Source organism: Aptenodytes forsteri, unplaced genomic scaffold (assembly GCF_000699145.1).
Source record: "Aptenodytes forsteri isolate BGI_AS27 unplaced genomic scaffold, ASM69914v1 Scaffold185, whole genome shotgun sequence".
NCBI lineage: Eukaryota > Metazoa > Chordata > Aves > Sphenisciformes > Spheniscidae > Aptenodytes > Aptenodytes forsteri.
The window spans coordinates 1,432,156-1,452,131 of record NW_008796214.1 but is presented as its reverse complement, the minus strand read 5'-3'; the positions used below and the strand labels follow the sequence as shown (position 1 = coordinate 1,452,131).

The 19,976-nt window shown below is 53.7% G+C and overlaps 1 protein-coding gene across 1 annotated transcript in view; it reads left to right on the top strand.

The window, feature by feature from the left end:
• The first annotated feature begins 2,803 nt into the window (after window positions 1–2,803).
• MERTK (MER proto-oncogene, tyrosine kinase) overlaps window positions 2,804–19,976 on the top strand; it is a 22,069-nt gene continuing 4,896 nt past the window's right edge. The window contains exons 1-18 of the mRNA XM_019474423.1: window positions 2,804–2,864; window positions 3,732–4,095; window positions 4,390–4,490; window positions 4,720–4,893; window positions 6,573–6,659; window positions 7,346–7,461; window positions 9,965–10,148; window positions 10,441–10,592; window positions 13,735–13,888; window positions 14,242–14,395; window positions 15,809–15,894; window positions 16,002–16,097; window positions 16,373–16,453; window positions 16,785–16,877; window positions 17,021–17,139; window positions 18,102–18,211; window positions 18,413–18,572; window positions 18,964–19,100. Coding sequence (XP_019329968.1) covers window positions 2,804–2,864; window positions 3,732–4,095; window positions 4,390–4,490; window positions 4,720–4,893; window positions 6,573–6,659; window positions 7,346–7,461; window positions 9,965–10,148; window positions 10,441–10,592; window positions 13,735–13,888; window positions 14,242–14,395; window positions 15,809–15,894; window positions 16,002–16,097; window positions 16,373–16,453; window positions 16,785–16,877; window positions 17,021–17,139; window positions 18,102–18,211; window positions 18,413–18,572; window positions 18,964–19,100 — 2,429 coding nt within the window. The remainder of the gene's footprint in view (window positions 2,865–3,731; window positions 4,096–4,389; window positions 4,491–4,719; window positions 4,894–6,572; window positions 6,660–7,345; window positions 7,462–9,964; window positions 10,149–10,440; window positions 10,593–13,734; window positions 13,889–14,241; window positions 14,396–15,808; window positions 15,895–16,001; window positions 16,098–16,372; window positions 16,454–16,784; window positions 16,878–17,020; window positions 17,140–18,101; window positions 18,212–18,412; window positions 18,573–18,963; window positions 19,101–19,976) is intronic.

The window sequence follows — 19,976 nt, the reverse complement described above, 5'->3', positions numbered from 1 at the left end:
TGGGGGCGTCGGGGGTCCGGCGCGCCGTGTTCGTCCGGGGGCACGGGGAGCATTTTGCCTGCAGATGCTGCTTCGTTTCACCCTGCCAGCGGCCAGGGTGTTGCATGGGCACCCCAGTTGACCCCCGCACCCCCCTGCTGCTCGCTGGGCCTGCAGACCTCAGCAATGCTTAAGTCCTGGGGGGAAGCTCAGCAGTGATTTCGCTGCGGGTCTCTAGCGGCAGCACATCTCTGCCAGCCCCAGAGAGCGGGTTTTGCTGTCCTGGGGGACAGCTCTGCCTCTGCATCGTGGCCGTGTCGCAGCACTTTGCTGTGTGATGTGCCTCTGCTTGCTGGGGACACCGCGACAGGCAGGGACCAAAAGCTGCGACACATCAGCGGGTCTGGGATTTATCCCGTTAGCCGTGAGCCAGCTGTGTACCGGTGCTGGGAAAAATCACCGGGAAACTCTGTGGTTTGCGGCACAGGGGACGTGCTTTGCGGTGCTGTCAGTCTGCTGGCTTTTCAGCTCCACGTGCTCAGTTACCTGCAAAAAGAAATGCAAAGAGGCAAAAGTAGGTTTTGGACTTGAAGTGTGCCGTCATCAGGGCTGCCCGACGTTTGGTCGCAGGCTGTGAGCTGCTGGGGGTTTATAGCCCATGCTCAGGGATGCTGGGGGGGTCTCGGAGTCGGTGTGCAGATGGGATTTAGCAGGGAAGGCAGGAATGCGAGTGTTTGCTTTGGGCAGGATGGAGTGAAAAGCCCTGACTCTGTAACAGCGGGAATCTGCAGTGAGGGGAACTCCCTCTGGATTTAACCAGGAATCCTGGACTGGTTTATGCAAAAGGTGTTTGAACCCCGAGAATCTCTTTGGAAGTCAGGTGTGGCCCTGGGGGAAATTCACTTCTGACAGCTCCCAGGGGATGGGGAGGTAGGAAACCCTACAGGCAGGGGCTCTCCATTCCTCCTGCCCTGTCCGGGTGCGAAGGTACGCTCAACAAGTGCCTGAGCAGAAAGCTGTTGTCAGCAGGTGAATTACTTCCAGTAATGGGAAATCCAGGGCTAGGGATGTAGGGAGCTTTTTGGCAGACCTGGGTGTTTTCTAATGCCTTCCTTACTGGGACTGCAGCAGAACGATGCACTGTTTCAGTCGTGGGGTGTGCAACTCCCTGCTTTTTGTTTTTCATCCATAATAAAGTATCTTGCCTCTAATAGCAGGCAAGACTTTCTTGTTAAAACTCCGTTCTCCAGGCGAGTAATGGAGAAGGCATGCGGGACCTGCCAGGCTGCACAGTAAGATCTGCCTTTGCTAGTGCTTTAGTTTCGCTGTGATCCCAGGTGTTTCAAGAGAGCAGCAGTGTGCTTGCAAGTGGATTTATTTCCACGCCAGCTTTTCCCTCAGGCCAAGTTGCGGTAAGCGAGGGGAGCTGCTCCAGTGTGGCAGGCACCCACGCAGGCACGCCGGCTTTCAGTTCCTCGGCTCTAGCGTGGGCTTTTAGAGCCAGGCTAAGCAAATCGCTGTGGACACAGGTAAGGGGTGCCCTGCCACACAGGGCAAATCCCTTCGAAGATGCCGTGAAGATAACCACATCCCAAACAGCTGGGGATGGAATGGGTACCCAAAGGCAGCGCTAGATATGAGAAATTCCTGTTGTCACATGAGTCAGAGAGGAAAGTATTTCATTCCTGGGCAAGCAAACACCTCTTTTCACTTAATCAGTACAGAAAACGAGGCTAAGATCACCTTTGCTCTTTGCCTTTAAACTTGAAGCAGCCTGGGGGAGCAGAAATCATCCCGGACCAGGCGGAGCGCTTGCCAAGGGCAGGGACACACGTCCGTGTCCTCCCCGGCCAGGGGTCCCTGCCGGGGGAGCTGCTCTGGCCAGAGCTGAAAAGCTTCGAAATGCAGCATGAAAACATCTGTTTGAGGTTGGATTGTGCCAGGCGGCGAGTGGCTCCAGCCTGGGTAACCTCTGGGAAGAGCAGGGGAGGGAAGGGGATTTGGGCTTGCTCGCTTGCTTGCATTTGGCACATCTTTTTGGAGCTGCCTGGCTGTTAGAGAGCCGGTGACCCGGCCCGCAAGTAAATGGCAGTGGACTGCGTTTTGCAGCAGTCACATGGCCTTTGTTTGTGTTGGGATGGTAAAGCTTAGGAAGCAGGTTGGAAAAGATTAGGGTCTTTTTTTTTTTTTTTTTTTTTTTTTCTAAAAGGGAAACCCATTGTTTTGTGTGAGAGCCAGGGAGAGCCTTGCGCTTTTCTCTGCACCACCAGACCGGGCAGAACTTAAAAAGCCTTCTCAAATTTCTGTCTAGAAGTAGCATTTCTCGAGGGTTAAAAATAGTGAGCAATTTAGCAAAGGAATATATCCAGCCCCAAAATTAGGTTGTGTTTCTTGGCTCTCGGGAAAGCGCACTAGGCTCATGCCCCATTACTCACAATAGTAATGACGTAGTTTTAAAAACTTGTCGTTTGGTGTTTGAGGACTAAGACCTGCCTCAAAACAAACTCAGCTGAACTCCAGTTAAATAAAAAGGTTGTGCTTTCTACCTGCGGTATTAGCTTTTAAATTGTGAATAGGTTTTTTTTCGGAAGAGGCAAATTAATTTAGCTGAAATTCCTGTCTGGCACGATGCCTTTGCTTGCTGAAAGCAGCAAGGGAGATTTGCCACTCCGCTTGGGATTTCTGTGTGCCTGTGAAAGCCTCAGGAAGCTCGGAAACGGTCTGGTAAAAGCATCTACTTGTGGTGTATTTGCTAGATCTTATCTTTTCAAAAATATACAGTTTTGTTTGGGGGGAGTTGCTTTATATGGAGCTGCTCTTCATCATGGTCGTGGCTGGGGTGAGAAGTGCTGGGAGGGAGGAGGAAAACGCCGTTACAGGACCGGGTATGTTAAGTGATTTGTAGGTGGGGGCACGAAGCCCTCGGAAAGAGCTGGTAAATAGCCTTCCCTTGGGAAAAATGTCGGGGAAAAGACCCTGGGAGAGCAATACTAAACAGCAGCCAGCTCCTACACACTGTCTGAAGACATTTCTTCATCCGTCTGCAGCTGTTTCACCAAGAAAAGCAGCTCAGTGGAGTCACTTAGCTTAGCAAAAGCGTTTGTGGTTGACTCAGAGAGCATCTCCCCCTTTCAGAGCAGCTCACCCTGTCCTGGGAAGGGAGCAGCATCACCAGCAAAGAGCCTAAAATCAGAGAAATCCCGACCGGGGACTCTTGCTCTGCCACAGCTGAAAATGGTTGAGATGAGGCCCCCGAAAGGGGTTTGCTGGAGTAAAGTCCCAAATTCCTCCTGCCCAGGGATCCTTTTATATTCCAGTCCCGGGGGTGCAATGCAGCAGAAATAGCTCCTGCCTCTCCTCTGCCGAAACAGAAGCGGCCGAGCACTTTCTTTAGCCTGGGCTGCTCTGGTTTGTTTTAGAAAGGTTTTTTTGAAGGTAGCAGAAATAGCTCCTGCCTCTCCTCTGCCGAAACAGAAGCAGCCGAGCACTTTCTTCAGACTGGGCTGCTCTGGTTTGTTTTAAAAAGTTTTTTTTTTGAAGGTACTGCTTATACATAGTCAGGCTTGGGGCAGCCCCCAGCTCCATATTTCCTCCTTGGGTCTCTTATGAGAGGTCTCCTAGAGATTTTGAGTATTTGAAGCATCTGTAAATGAACTGCCTTTAATTATTAATGGAAGCAGTGGGGCTTTGCAGGGTTTTGGAAGGGGGCACTTGCTGGCTGGTGCTAGCAAAACCGAGGTCTTCTCTTGCAGATGGTGCTGACCGAAATCGAGATCCGAGGCTGTACCTGTTGGCAGAGTCCCACGGCCCTGAGCGAAGCGTGGCCACCGTTGGTCAGTGGCCTCACCAGGGCACAGAGCAGCCCCGGGAGGAGCCCTCAGCCAGCTCTCTAGGACAGATTAAGTTTAACCCCACGGTGCGACACATTGTGATTAATGAGCACAAGGATGTCACGTTTAATTGCTCCATCAAAGTACCTCAGCTGCTGCTCAGGCCGGACACCCCAGGCATTTCCTTGTGGAAGGACGGGAGGGAGCTGCATGTGCTGGACCGCATCGCCACCAGCCACTTCGAGATCTCTGACGAGGAGGAGGTGGCAATGACCTCCACCTTCAGGTAACCGGTGCAGTCCTTCCCGGAGGAATGCCCTGAGCGTTGGCTCCCAGGGAGAGATGGGAAGCCAGATGGCTAGCAGGAGCTTGGGGCTGGGACTAGGATGGGCAGACACTCCCTGGCCCCCAAAGCCTGGCTTTGCAAGCCCAGCTTCTGCTTGGTGTGTGCTGTGGGGTGGTTGGTACTGATTGAAGCCCACCCCCAGGCTGGCAGTATTGCTGTGTCCTCCTGTGGCAGCTGTGTGTGGGGCAAGGCTCCCTGCCAGAGCCCTGACATGGTCTCTGTTCTCTCTGACAGCATCCTTGCCGCCCAGCGCTCGGATAATGGCTCCTACGTTTGCAAACTCAACATCTCCGGCACAGAGGTGGTGTCAGATCCCATCTCGGTGCAGCTGGAAGGTGAGCTGGAGAAGGGCTAGGGCGGACGTGCTGGAGGTGTGGAGCATTGTGCCCTGGCTGAGTGTGATCTGGGACCTGCGAGCTGTCCTCCAGAATCAGGGAGTCCTGGCTGGGAAGGGGCTTGTTGCTGGAGCTGGGCACAGCCCCGGGCAGGACAGTTTGGGGTTGTTGATAGGGCTGTGTTTCCAAGCTCTCTGAATCTCTTGCTTCTCTGCTTGTCTCCGTGCAGGGCTCCCACACTTCATTCATCAGCCCGAGAAGCTGAATGTCACCAAGAACAGTCCCTTCAACCTCACATGCCAAGCCGTGGGCCCCCCGGAGCCTGTGGAGATCTACTGGTTTCGCAACAACGTCCAAGTCAATGAGAAGCCCTACATCTCCCCATCAGTCCTGACCGTGCCAGGTAAGCCATGCAGCGTCCTTGCCACAGCCAGCTGGGACACCTCTGTGTGGTTACTAGGAAGGGCAGGGTGGGAAGGTGTCTTGTGCCGTCTCACAGCCTGTCCCCTTGGCCTCGCACCTCCCGTTAGGCAGGGGCTGTGTTCCCATGCGCTGTCACAAGGCCATTGCAGCCTGCTTCGTCTTTGTGTGGCACTGTGCATTGCTGACCCTGGGCTGGAAAGCTCAGCACAGATAAATTTCCCAGGAGGTTTGGCATAAAATACGGCCGTCAAATTGCATACAGTGGGACACGGGGGTCCAGCTTTGCAAAAGAGGTACCACAGAGGTACCAGTTTGCAAAAATGAGTCCCAGCCTGTTACTGCTCCATCCTCAGCGCTGGGAGCGCGGCTCTGCCCAGCACCGTCTGTACCGCTTGTTCGGCAGCCCTGGGGACCACTCTGCCAGGGATGATCTGGGGGCAGGAACCCCCATCCCGACCCCCTCTGGCTGCTGCCAGAAATTTCTTCCTCAGAAGAGGCAGGATACTCAAACAGCTCTTTCCTAAGCAAGAAGCAGATTTTTCCTCTAGCCTGTGGCCAGGCCACCGAGTACACTGCTGCTGTTATGGGCTGCTTTACTGGTGGTTGCTGCTTAATGTCTCTGAAAGACCTTCGGTTGGCCCCTGCAGCATGTCTCCATGTCAGCCTGGTAGAGCACAGAGAGAAGTCCTTCATGTGACATAAAACCCATCATGGTTTTGCTGCAGAGGCAAAAGAGAGGAGGGATTTCTTGATTTGCTCATGAGGAGAAGGCCACTAGCTAATTAGCAGCCACACTATAACTGACTCGTCTTGGTGTCCAAAGGCAGGCTTTAAAAGGCAGTGAAAGCCGGAAGAAGTGACTCATTCCTCTTGGATGTTCTTGTATCCGGCTGGCACACGCTAGGTCAGGTCATTTGAACAGTCCCTCTCCTGGCCCAGGAGCCTCGTCGCACTGAGAGGCGCTGCTGCTGGTGTGAGCAAACGCTCAGCATGTCCAGCGCACCGTAGCGAGCCCTTCACCTTGCAGCAGCGGCAAGCAATGTGCCCAGGAGTGACAGCCCTGCACCTCCAGTAAAGTCCTTTGCATGAGACGAAAATCCTGAGCGCTGTTGCTGCCCGGGGTCATCTCACACAGGCCATGCCAACACCCCTGGAGAAACAAGCAGCTGGCCGCACTTGGGTATTTCCAGTGGCCCCCAAAAGCAGTTGTTCTCCGTTATCAGCTGGGAGATTTGAGCAATCTTCGACAAGCAGTAAGTCATCTGATTCAAGCTGTGGCAGTGGGCTCTTCTGCTTTCTGCCTTCCCCTCTTTGAATGCAGAACAAATGCTTACTCAGGAGGTTGTGCAACGGCGCCTTAGAAACGTACGGTCCTGCCTGCTGTGCCGCGTCTCGCACTGGTGGCACGTTCGTGCTCGCGGCGTGGAAGGTGGGTGAGCTGGACCGCGGGGGTCACCCCTGGGCAGTCAGCACAGAAGTGCTGCGAAGGGAAGCGATGAGTGCAAAATAAAAGGTCTTTTGTGGTGCTGGAAAAAAAATAAAGCAACAGTGCAAGAAAGGAAGCCGCAAGGGTTTTCTGTGAGCAGCAGGTGGAGAATTGGTGTGATTTGTGCATTTTGTGCAGGTCCAGTGAACAGGTCCTTATTTTTCCCCCTGCAGGTCTTAATGAAACGGCGCTGTTCAGCTGCGAGGCTCACAACAGTAAAGGGCTGACCGCCTCCAACCCGGGGCAGGTCAACGTGAAAGGTAAGCGGCGACGTGATGCTTGCTTTACCTGTTGACTACATGTGTCCAGGCAGGAGCTGTCCTGATCTCCACCCTTCCCAGCAGTCATTCTACGAGAGCTGAAGGAGATGATTTTAGCGCTCCCATACTTATTTTTCCTCCTTTTAAACCTATATTTAAAATCAAGCAGGGTGCACGTAGTAGCATGGTCACCCCGTGCGGTTCTGTCATCCCAGTATCACTGCCGTGGGTGGAAGCACCAAAACGCACATTTGAAAGCAGAACTGTCAGCCCCAGAGCAGGTTTCGGAAGGGCTGTATCACTCTTTTCCTTCCTTCACAACCAGGGCGGTGCTCGCAGTTTTCCATAGGAAATGGTGGAAATTCTTGACATTCCTGACGGGAGCCACTCCAGCAATGTGAGGAAGGTGTTCCCCAAAATATGTCATTGCCTCTAAGCAGCCCAGAGAGTTCACAAATATAGAACATGGTCAAGATAGTCCTGCAAATGACTTTTTCCTGCTTCCCTGTCCAGTGGTCTGAAACATCCGCGGTACACTGATAGAGGATGCCACTGCGGCTGTAGCCAGGGCAGTACCTGGGGTTCGCGCACAGTCGGTCTGAGCCCTGGGAGCTGCCTGGGGGAAGCCAGATGTGCCGCGTTTGTGCTTAGGCCTCCAGCTGACTGTCCTTGGCTTTTCCCTGCAGGAATACCATCTGCACCCGCCAGCGTGCGTGTCCTCAACCGAACGGCCCACGGTATCGTGATATCCTGGGTGCCAGGCTTTGATGCATTCTCTGCCTTGAACAGCTGCAGTGTCCAGGTGAGCATCCATAACCTCCCTTTGCCCCTGCAACCTCCCCTCACACGGATGCTCTGAGGCAGGTGGAAATCAATGTTTGGCATGAACCACATGGATTCGACCAGACCGTTGGTTTGGGCAAATTGAGTTGGACTTTCCCAGCGGTTTTGAAGGGGGAAACTGGCATGCTGTCTCACCCGTGCCCTGCGGTCTGGGTGGCTGGGGAATTTGTGGTGGCATGATGTTGAGGAGTCAAAGTTGAGCAGCGAGCAGAGTCCCCAGGTGCTGGGACCTGGGGCAGCCGGAGCACTGCCGAGGTGGACAGGAGGCTTGGAAGGAGGTGCTAGAGGCTAGCTTGGTGGTGTCTGCTCACAAAGAGTGGCTTTGCTCTGCCCGCTGCGAGGGGGGAAAGATGGTGGAAGGGGTCCCGCAGAGAAGCCGACGCAGGGAGTGTGAAGCAGGCTTTTGTCCCGGGAGCGGCGTGGTTGAGTGGGGGCAGAAACAAAGGGCGATAGAAACAGGTGAGTTGCCTGCCTGGAAGAGCCCATCTGGGCTCGTGCCTGTGAAGCGTGCGGGAGCAAGCCGCGAGAATCTCTCCCCTCAGGTGAGACAGTCAGGTTCTCGTGTCTCCTCATGGAGAGATGCCTGGAATGCTCCAAGTAGCTCTTCGGGAGACTTTGCAAGCCTTGAGTTGCTGCGGGCACATGCTTGTCCCTACTTTTACCTCCTGGTCAAACGCTTCCCAAACAAGCAGCCTTCCCGCTGGGGTTTGGAGGTGGAGGTTTCTCTCGACTCCCCACTCCTTGCAAGTACTGGAAAGGAGCTGAGGGGTTGCCTGTCTCCTGGACAAGGCAGGGAATGCCATCTCCATGGGTACAGCCCTGCAAGTAGTTTCCACCTGCTCTATCTGTTTAACATTGCCAGGTTTCACAGTTCAAGCCCATTGCTTGCTCTCTTGTGGATATGTTTTTTATACTGGCTAATCTATACTCTGGCTGAGGTAATGCATGGAGAGAGGTGATGTTTGAAGCCAGGTAAAAGTGAAAGGAGTTACAGGGAGGAAAGGTACCAGAGCTAATATTAGCGCTGCGTCCACTGCTGCCTTCCAGCTGGAGCTTGGGAAGTGGGGTGGAGAGCCAAGGAATTTCCTATGACTTAACGTTCACGGTCTGTCATTAGGAAATAGCCTTTCAAACTGGAAAACAAGACATGATTTCTGGCAAAAACACAGCTGTGACTAAGCCTTTTTGCTCCTGTCCCCTTTGATAATCCCCTTGCTTGGGTAGCGTGGCCCACCGACCAAGTGACTCATTTCTGAGCACGCTGGTGCTTAAAAGGGAAGCTGTTGCTGTCACACCTGCCAAGTTCAAACTGTTTAAGTTTGCAAAAAGCCTGATTTTTAAAAAATACATAAATTTGATGGACTCTCTCCAGAAAAGTTGAGGATCGAGATAGCTGAGCTGGGCTCGATGCTCAGGCGAACGGCCAGTCCCAGTGGTGCTTTCAGGAGCAGCTTGCACATTCATCTGATCACTGCTCACGTCCCTCAAAGCAGCTAGTGATGGCTTGGGGACCTTCTCAGCTTTATGAGGCTGAAGGCTATTCTCTTTCATTTTGGCTGGAAAATACTGCTGGTGTTGATGCTGAGACCGTCCTGAGCATCCTGGGCTACCCAGAGGGGTACTCTGGTTGCTTAAGCAGAAGAGCAGGTCTCCTCCCACCCCAAAACCACACATGGAGGCTTTTGAGAGGACTGTATGACCTTCTGCTTGTAGTTCACGCTGAAACACATCCTGTGGGTTGTCTTCTGAGTTAACTGTTTCGCTTGCACTGGCGTCCCTCGTTCTTGCTCTTCCCTCTTTCCTCCCACTGCCCAGGCCCAGGCCACTCTTTTGGTGCTTCCCACTTTCCGGAGAGCTGCAAGGGCTGTGTGGGCAGCTGCATGGGTGCTCAATAGCCAGCCCTTTGGGGAGAGAGCAATTTCTCTTTGTGTAAAAAGCATGACTTGTTTTTAGTACATTGAATTCATCCATGCTGCTAAATGTAATGATGGAGTCTGACGAGGTCTGTGATTAAGTCCCGCAACATCTGATGGTGCTAAGTCCTGCGGTCTAGTGATGTGTTGCATGAAAAAGGACTTTCCTTTGTTTGTTTGGGACTCGCTGCCTGGTAATGTTATTGGGCGCTCCTTTTGCTCCATGCCATAAGAAAGAGCAAATCATCCCTCCCTCCTCCTTTCCACAGTGATGGCGATTTCACACATCTCTGCCGTGTCCCCACCGCAACTCTTTCTTCTCTGCGTGTGTTGGAGCCCTTGCCCTGGGCCCCGCGAATGGCCTGCCGTCAGCTTTCTGCTCGGCAGAGACGAGTCAGCATGCAGGAACAAGACCCTGCCGGTGTTTGGGAGGCAGGGCGGGAGGCAGGGCTCTGGATCCTGTTTACAGATATAAAATTCCTGCCGCGCGTCTCACCCTGCAGGTTGTTGCTGACTAACCCCTGTTTGTGGATTGATTTTTCAATTAAGGTCAAGGAAGCTGTTCCACGAAGCAACATCTCACTTCTGCTCTTCAATACCTCGGTGCCTCCCCACGTGTATCACATCCAGCAGCTGGGGCCCATGGCGGACTATAACATCCGCGTTTCCTGTGGGAATGAAGTCGGCTGGTCGCCGTTTAGCCCGTGGATAACCGCCAGCACCACCGAGGGAGGTAGGAAATGAGTAGCTAAGACTGAGAAGGGTTTCCCTGCCTCGGTCGCGCAGCTGTGCTTTGTGCAGGACTCTCTGGATGAGAGGTTGGTCCAGAGTCATGGTCGCTTATGGGGTGGGACATCTCGACTCTGTTGATTGGGGAAAGGAAATTTACCTGCTGGAAATACTAAAGGCTGTAGGAAATACCGTGTGCTTTCTGGTTGAGCTACAGCTCATTTTCCATCAGCCTACCATGTCCGTGCACCCATCCACGTGGCTCCCCTCACCTTCTTTCTCTTTGATTCCTGCAGCTCCAACCACCCCACCACTGAACGTCACGGTGTCATTCAATGAATCCAGCTCCTCCCTGGAGATCCGATGGGTGAAGCCACCCCTGGGGAGGATCCACGGAGAACTGCAGGGCTATCACATCTGGTACAGGTGGCAGAACTCCAAGGGGTTGGTAAGTCACTGGGGGACTGGGGAAGAATGGCTAAAGTCTAGAAAAAATCCCAGCAGGCATCAAGCAGGGATGTCCAGTTTGGTGTTGGTGCTTCCACATATTCTTTCTGAGCTTATTTGTCTGCTGTCTTGTGCTTTCATCTGGGCTTTTTTAATACAAGTGGTCTCTCTGTTGCGTGTTTATGTAACTCGTGGTAATGCCCTAAGTCAATAATATTGGGAAGAAGCAGTTCTGCTTGAAGGAGACAAGAGGTTTGCTACCACGGCTCCTATTCTCTAAAATAGAAGTGAGACACTCTTCCCGGTGTTGACAATCTTTGGTATGGCCTTTGGAGTGGCAGTCAAGGTTTGGCAGCATCTCTTGGCGCTTTCAGCAATGGAGTCAATCATAAGGCGTTTGGGAGAATTTGTTCCCTGGGTTTTGAGTCGTTCTTTACTCGGATGGGATGTATTCCATGCATTAACTCATCTGCAAACCCATGGCACAGAGTTTCACAGCTCAAGGAACATTTTGGGGCCGGGGACCTGTCCATGAGCATATGAAGTCATCTGGCACAACCTTGGTTGCCTTTCCCAGGATTTGGGAAGTAGCCTTCGGGAATTTGCCAGGGGCAGGTTGGCCTGACCTCTCGGGCAGTCCTGGCTCATCTCAGCTATCGGGCAAAAGAGCATCCCGTCCAGGCTCTGCCAGTGGTCGGGGAGCCTCTGGATAATTGCGCAGATGTATCCAGCTGTCGCCTCTGCGCTGTGGTTTGGTCTTCCTCTGTCCCAGGCTGAAAGCACAGAGGGGCACTGATGGCCTGAACCCGGTGTGGAAAAAGTGACTCACCCCCTACTTTTTGTAGGATGCTGCATTTTCTGTTCTCCTTTTGCGCCTCTGAAAAAGAGCATGTATAGATCCAGACCGAATGAAGTCAGGGAAACGATATTATGGTCTTGTGACTAGCATGGAAAAAAAAATGCTGACATATTTGTCATCTCTCAAGCGGAAAGCAAAAAACAGGATTTGCCCTTTAAGCCCGGGGAGACTGTTTTTTTTTTGTTGTTGTTGTTTTTTATAAATTTCCCCAGTCAAATGCTTGTGGGGTGAAATTTCTGCATGAGTTCCTGGTCAGTAACTGTTCTCATTAACGCTGGCTTTCAGGAGGCTCAAAAAACCCCTCTGGTGGGGAATGAGTTCAGGTGGGAGGTAGCTGTGCGAGGGACCTCGGCTCTTTGCAGACCGAAGGAAGCAGTTGTGTTTGTTGCTGATCTGTTTCATCAGCCTCCAGGTTTTATGGAAGGCAAAAACGCTGTCAGATCCAGCCGAGGGCAGGGGCCAGTCTTTTTATAAGGGCTGTCGCAGAATTAAGGGGCACGGGAACGGCTTGAGCCTGTGCCGTAACCTTTCTGCAGAGCACCATGGGCTGGTGCGGTGCCCGGTTCTCCCATGCACCCCCAAGGGTCTCCTGAGCCGATGGACAAACAGTCTGAAGCACAAGAGCAACATGCTCTTGCTGTCAAGTGGAGCTCTGATTTCTCAGAAGTAAAGTCTCTGAGTTTTGGCCCTGGACAGGCTAAATATGAAATGCCCCAAAATAACCATCGGTTTAACAACGCCAGCATGATAAAGGCGGGGGGGGTCCTGTATTTCTGTGTCAGCAGGGCCACCTGCAGGCCTCTTCTTCTCCACAACCAGCTTAAAAACTATTTTAAAAACTTCAGAAACGTTGTTTTATTTTATTCTTAAACCAGCAGTTCTTGTTTGAGCCAAGGCTGCCGGAGCTGGGACGTGAAGAAATTCCTCAAGTACCGCAACACTCATAAAAACCATTAACTTTGGCAGTTCTGTCCTGCCAGAACAGCTGTCTGCTTTGCCAGTGTGCTCATGCTCTCCGCAGTCTGTTTGATAACAGTTGGGCTCTGTCCTCAGATGACACAGCAGAGCTGTCTGCGATATGAAAGGATCCCGGTGCATTTTTAGGCTGGCGGTAGGGAAAGGATCTCCTGTGCGTTTCTGCCGAAGGATGCCGTGAACGCGAGGCTGGAGGAAAGCAGGAGTTTGGGAGCGGAGGCAGCAGCGGGTATCAGCTCACGCCACTGCCCGATGGCACAGACGCGCTCCTGGGGCTGGGGTGTGTTTCGCATCCATTTCTGTGGCTTTTTTATGACTCTGAACAGAAACCGGTTCCCTCTGAGCAGCTCCAATTTCCTCCTCCTTGCCCACCGATCCCCCTCGGCTGCTGCTTTTGCTCGGCCACGTGGCATTCAGCCAGGGTGAGGAGCTGGGCTCTGCTGGCCGCAGCAGCCTGCCAGATGTTCTGGATGCCACTGGGCAGCTGTTTTGCAGCTGAGGATCGGTGGAGAGCAGCAGCAGCACTTTCTCAGCTGAAGAAGACCAGGAAATGACAGGGAATTTGCAGGGAAAGACTCACTTATGTTTTCACCAAGGAAAAAGGTCTGTGCCATGGGGCACACTGACTCCTGCCATGTTACCAGGCAAGAAAACACACCCTTAAAGCTGGAAAAATTATTAGCTTGACACAAAACCACAGTCAGAAAATATCTGCCCTAAGATCTACTTTCTGTGGCAGGGCACTTGAACTGTCAAACCAGGAGCGCTGCGGCTGAAAGCGGTCGGAGATGCTCTGCGAAGGAGCGGGGGTGGCAAGCGCCGAGGCTCTGCGAGTGCCGAGGCTCGCGGGGCTGCCCGGCACGAGCCGCGGGCATCCCTGGCTGGCAGCGAAGAGGGGTGCGAGCCTCCGCTGGCCAAGCCGACCGCAATGAAGGCTGGGGGTCAAAATGCACGTTACTACCAGTGCATGAAATGCTTTTCCCCCTTCCTTGCGAGATCGCTTTCCTGCCTCTCTTCTGGCTCAGGCTGCTGGTCCCGCTGCTGTTGACAAGCAAGGAGCGACAGCAGCACGAGGTTTGAACGGGAAAGGCTGCTCAGCCCCTTTCCAGATCCCATCCGGCTCTTGCAGGCAGGGCTATTATTCTCCGTAAATAGCTTGGTGCTGCATTTCCTCTGGGCTTGTGAAAGCAAAGCAACGCAGAAGTTTGACAAGGAGACAATTCTCAGTAAATCTCCAGGTTTCCCTCCTGCTGTAGGGAGGGGCTGCTGTATCCCCCAGCCCAGGATTTTCTTCCCTTCCTCTCTCCAGCAGAACGTCTCCGCTGAAGCCTGGCAGAACACCAGCGTGGCCGTCCTGCCCGTGGTGGCCACCAACGCCACCTGCTCCATCCGTGTGGCTGCAGTCACCAAGGGGGGAGTGGGACCTTTCAGCAGCCCAGTGGAGGTCTTCATCCCCGGCAGCGGTAAGAAGATGCCTGTCCCTGCCCGCGCGGCGTGGGTGCAGGGGATGGTGATGGGGAAGCATGCAGGGCATGCTTTCCTTGCCTGGCCAAGGCCATTTGGCATCCCTCCATCCTCCTTCAGACGTTTTCCCCGTCAGCCAGGCTATCGGCCAAGAATCTGGGATCTTCAGTATGCTTTGGTAGCCAGGAGAGACTTGCTCTCCACGTGCAGCCTTGGTCCTCATGCCCTCTTCTCCCATGTAACCCTTTGGGCTTTACTGGGTTTGGTTTCAGCCCCTGGGAAATGCCCCCCCAACCCCTGGGTGCTGCAGGCTGAGTCCTTCACCGGCTCCATTAATGGGGTATTTTCTTAGGATTAATAACCTCAGCACCCTCTTCGACTCCAGCCTCCGGGAACGCAGACTCCTTTATCATAGCCCTGGGCTTTATCTGCGGGACGATTGCTGTTGGGCTGATCCTCTGCTTGTCCGTGGTCATCCAGAAAAGATGCATGGAAACAAAATATGGGTAAGCCGAAGGGAAAACAGCTTGCAGAGGTGCCCCGAGCTGGGCAGGTCACAGGCGCGTGGGGCACAGGCAGGCAGGGCGGGTGGCCAGCAGCCCACGCTGGACACGGGGAGAAGACTTCTGCCTCCAGTACTGATGTCATCCCCACAAATGGCATTTTTTTATGCCCGTGGTGAGGGACTGAGTGTATTTTTACTGCCGCGACGGTACTTCCCCTCCCTTCCTTAGCCTAGCAATTCACCTTTCGCTCACTATTCCTGTTTTTAAAGGGAAGTAAACTTGTGCAACTTGGTATGGGAGGGTGGCCTCGGCGTTTTGACACAGAGGTGAGAGAGCAGAGATGTATAATATCCTGTGGCCTGTGGCCTAGAGAAACCCCTCCTGCCTCGTCACACGCCAAATTTGTCTTGGTCCGATGGCTAAGTGTGGCACCAGCCCCGCCGGGCAGAGAGACTGCCACCGGGCTGCATAAGTGGTGTTTTAATGATGTGGACAAAGGACTGTTTTCTGCTACAATAAGCCAACACTACTCACTCACCCTTGTGACTTTCTAAGTGGCATTTAACTGCCCTGTGCTACTGTTTTTGTTAAAGAATTGTGGTCCTAGCAGCTTTTCTTATAAGCGCTATCACTTGGGTGTCCACTGCCAAACTGGAAATGTGATATAATTAACTCCTTTGGAAGAGCATCATTTCAGTAAGGGAGTTTATTGAGCTGGTGAAGGAATCCCACCTACTCTGATCTCCCATGGCATCACCCCCATCCCGGTTTGGAACCTGGTAGTATGTAAGGATCCCTTTCCTAACTGGTGTAGCATTGTCGCTTTTTCCTTGCGATAATAGCTCCCTGGGAGCTCTTGAGCATCCGCTGTGTTTTTGTTTCCCGGAGCTGGACCTCTGCACGGCCCCGTACCAGAGGGGTTGCACAGCATCTCCCAGCAGCATGCCCATCACCACCGTTTTGGGGCCATGGTGTGAAGCTCCCTTTAGTTTCTTTTCGGCTAACAGATGGGGGTTGCACATGCTAACGGAGAGCATTGACAGGCTGGAGTTGTGCATCGGGCAAGAGAAGAGATCGCTTTAGGAGGTAGATCTGGGCACCACATTCCTACCGGTACAGACTGCTCTCTGAGTAGGAAATGAGTATCCCATTTCCTCCCCAAAAAACCTCTGTGACTCACTCCTTGACAGATCAGGCCTGTTTATCAAGTGGCTGTTTTGCTCGGATGTTGTAAGCAAGGGCACCACTCCAGTAAGAGGGAAATGAAAAAAGTTAGCAAGAATGTGCATATTTCCTCCTTTAATACCGATACCCCTGGTAGCGCTGTGGCCTCCCGCCCCTGCAGCGGCGATTCCTTCATCGGAGGAGAAGCAGCCGCACATGGCCCAGCAGGTTCTGTTTCTGTCCCGCCAGGAACACGTTCAGCAGGAATGACTCGGAGCTGGCAGTGAACTACACGGCCAAGAAGTCCTACTGTCGGAGAGCCGTTGAACTTACGCGTAAGTATATTTTTTTGTCCCTCTGCAAGGAGGTCGACGGGGATATTGCAGCAGCGATATGTCTGCAGGTTGGAGGTGACCTGAGCTTCTGTTCCCCTCTCCTGCAGTGGGCAGCCTGGGCGTCAGCAGTGAGCTCCAGCAGAAGCTGCAGGACGTTGTCGTGGACAGAAACGCCCTCAGCCTGGGGAAGGTCCTGGGAGAGGGTGAGTGCTGGATCTGGAGAGCTGGGGATGGACATATGGGGCAGGGGCTGCCACTGTTACCTACATCATCCCCCAGCTCCAGGCCTGGGGGATATGGGGGAGATGGTGGGTCAAGATGACCAAGTGCCAGGACCCCTGGGTTCCTGTCCTCCTTCTGCCACTGATGGAAGACTTTTGGGGACGAGGTGTCCGTCTTAGAGCATTTCAGACCTTCAAGGACATAATGGTGTCCTTTAGGGCTGTGGATAAAGTGCTTGCTTCTTTCCATGGTGCAGGGGAGTTCGGGTCAGTGATGGAGGGGCGTCTCAGCCAGCCTGAAGGCACCCCGCAGAAGGTGGCTGTGAAGACTATGAAGTGTAAGTCATCACCCTGGCCTTGCAGAACTTGATGTTGTTTGTCCCAGTGGGTGCCAGCGCTCCTGCTACCCATCTCAGGTGGTGCTCTCTCTGCATGCTGGCACCATTTTGTGGGGATGCTGGCCTCTCTGCCACAGCTCCTGGTGCCAGTCAGGAAGGGGCACTCATATCAGACAGCCAAAGGTGGCAGAGACATCCCGGTGGTCCCTTCCCCCTGACTCACGCAGGAGCTATTTCTAAATAACTGTGCTGTGAAGGAGGATGGCAGCAGTGATTTGGGGTGTTAAAGCTCTCGGGGTTTTAAACCTCCTCCTTTTTCTCTGCTTCCCAGTGGATAACTTTTCCCAAAGGGAGATAGAAGAGTTCCTCAGCGAAGCAGCGTGCATGAAGGACTTTGACCATCCCAATGTCATCAAGCTCCTAGGTATGGGCTGTCACTCCCCGCTCTCCAGCTGGGATTTGGGCTGGGGAGCCGGACCTGGGAGTGCTCGGGTCCTGCACAGACGTCTGCGGGGGGAGTGTGGTACCTTTGCCCACGGGGCTGTGCAACCTGTCTGTGTTTCCCAGGCGTGTGCATCGAGCTGAGCTCCCAGCAGGTCCCCAAGCCCATGGTGATTCTCCCATTCATGAAATATGGTGACCTGCACAGCTTCCTGCTTCGCTCGCGGCTGGAGATGGCTCCCCAGGTAATGAGCGCCGGGAGCAGAGGGCCCTGTGTCTGCGAGGAGCAAGGTGGGGCCATGCCTCTTTTGGGGACAAACCCGCCTTTGTTTTTCGAGAACGTCAAGAGGACTTGGTTGTAGTCCTGCTTCCCGCCTTTGTCAGGTGGCAGTGGTGGCATCCAGCTCCACAAAAGCCTGTGGGATTCTCGCCTTCCCTTCTCCAGGCTGAACAAGCCCAGTTATCTCAGCTTTTCCTTGTACACCATCTCCTCCAGCCTCATCTTAGTGGTCTCCTCTGGGCTTGCTCCAACGTGTCTTTCTCTTACTGAGGAGCCCCAAATGGGGCACAGCATCCAGATGTGGCCTCACCAGTGCCAGATTAAGGGGAAGAATAGTTTCTCTTGACCTGCTGGCTGCTCTCTTGCTAATGCAGCCTGCTACAAGGTTGGCCTTCGTTGGCACAGAGGGGCACTGCTGAACCACAGTCAACTTGCTCTACACCAGGGTCCTTTTCTGCAGAGCTGCTTTCTAGCCAAAAATACGTGACCTGAAGGCAGCCAGTGGGAAAGGCAAGAAGGAAGCAACGTCTAGTTGCAGGCTGCACTCCAGAGACGTGGAAGGAGGAGGCGGGGGTGGGAAGGGTATCCACTGCTACAGCAAACCACAGCGAGATGTGGTTTGCCGGGACGGGCTCTTCTGGCCAGCGGCACAGCCTGACAGACAGTGCTTGGGCTTATTTCTAAAACAACTGTCCCCGCATCTGCAGCTCCTGCAGGCTTGTGATTCAATAAATCTTACAGTCTGAGGGCGTTAGCCCAACGGGGGTGGGAGAGGCCACAGTGGCTGCTGCTGCGGGCTCCTGGTGCTCTCCAAGGCCGGTGAGACCACCAGGATGTCAGCCGGCAGCCCTGGACAGGGAAGCCTTTCAGATCAAACCAAACGTGCTTCCCAAAGGGCTTGCACTAACCCGCACCTTCCCTTCCCAGTTTGTGCCCCTGCAGACGCTGGTGAAGTTCATGGTCGATATCGCCCTGGGGATGGAGTATCTGAGCAGTCGGCACTTTCTCCACAGGGATTTGGCGGCTCGAAACTGCATGTGAGTTTGTTTTCCTCTGCTTCGTCCTGGATAGATGAACACGGGTGGAAGCCCTGTGGTTTTACAGCACAACGTGGCTTCCCTCAATAAAACCTCCCTCGGTCTTGAGAGGCATGGGAAAAGAGCTCAGCCTCAGGTTTCTGCTTCGGAATTTGGCATGTCAGACTTTTCTACCTCATCATCCCTGTTTCCGCCTGACAGGTTACGGGACGACATGACGGTGTGCGTGGCGGACTTCGGTTTGTCGAAGAAGATTTACAGCGGCGATTACTACCGTCAGGGCCGAATAGCGAAAATGCCGGTGAAGTGGATTGCCATCGAGTCCTTGGCTGACCGCGTCTACACCACCAAGAGCGATGTGGTAGGTCCACGTGGCTGGGCAGCCAGGCGGCAGGAGGCGAGAGCTGGGGACCGATCCCTGGGTTGAGTCGTCCACCCTTGCCGCGCTTTGTTACGGCTGTTCTTGTACCCTGGAAGTGCAAAGCCAGAGGGGCGGGAGGCTGTCGGTAATGGGACGCGCTGACCTTTCGCTGCCTGCCCAGCCTCCTGGAATAGGTTTACTGAGTGGGCCGCTCGCCTCATCTGTGGCATTGCTTATTATTTCCAATTTTGGGGAGGGCAGGACTGGAGCGACAACTCTTAGCATTGTGCGAGGGCCCAGTGGACGCTGGGCAGTGACCTTTCCCCGTGAAAAGACTCATTCATTCCTCCTGGAAGCGTCCTTTCAGCGCGCTTTCCCTTTGTCCTCGCAGTGGGCATTTGGCATTACCATGTGGGAGATAGCGACCCGAGGGATGACGCCCTACCCAGGAGTGCAGAACCACGAGATCTATGAGTACCTCTTCCACGGGCAGCGCCTGAAAAAGCCCGAGGACTGCTTGGATGAGCTGTGAGTATTGTAACCCTGTTTCTGGGCTGTAGCGCCGCCCCTTTGCTCTCTGCCTGCCTGCAGATAGCCTGTGCACCGCTTGCCCTTAGCTGAGGTGGTTTCTGTGGGGTGCTACTCTTTGCGCTTTGTGGCTCTCAGTTGCTGGTGTCCTTTCTTTAAGGACACAGCAACTGCTCGTGCTGTGGATTTGTGGCTTAGCACTGAACGTGGCTGAAAGCCCGCGAAGCTGTGCATCACAGCGCAATCAAAGACCGTGCCGGTATGCCCGTGCTCCCACCTGCCGCAAACCTGCCTCTCCAAGCGGAGTGAGACGGGTCTGTCCCGGGGAGGGAGTCGCCTTCCGCCTCACCCCCTCCATTTCTCCCACAGCCCCCAGAAACAACAGTTATTAAAGATTGGATTTTTTAAAAAATGGCAAGGATTTAACCTTTTCTTCCCTGTGGGGTTGACGGGCAGGGAGCTTACAAGAACGCACACTCAGGTTAGCTCTCAGAGGAAATGGTGTGGGTCAAATTTTAAATTGAAGTATCACAGAAACAAACACTTCAAAACCCTTAATATTTGCATAATCTCCTGAGGTTTGACGTGCCTAATAAAAGCCAAATCCCAGAGCAGAGCAGCGTATCACCCAGGGAGGAAGAAGCATCTTCTTAACTCCAGGCAAACTGGCGCGCAGAAATCCCAATGAATATCCCAGGAGAGAGCGATGTGCTTGCAGGGCTGGCACGGAGGGCTGGCGAGCTGGGCTGTTGGCAGCCGGCGGCGTGGGGCGGGTGGGAAGTGCCGGGTTCACCTTGCTGCTCCTGTGAGGGCAGGAGCAGTGCTCTCTGCAGTTTGTGGTGGAGGAATCCGACTTTTTAGTTTTGGGGTTTTTTT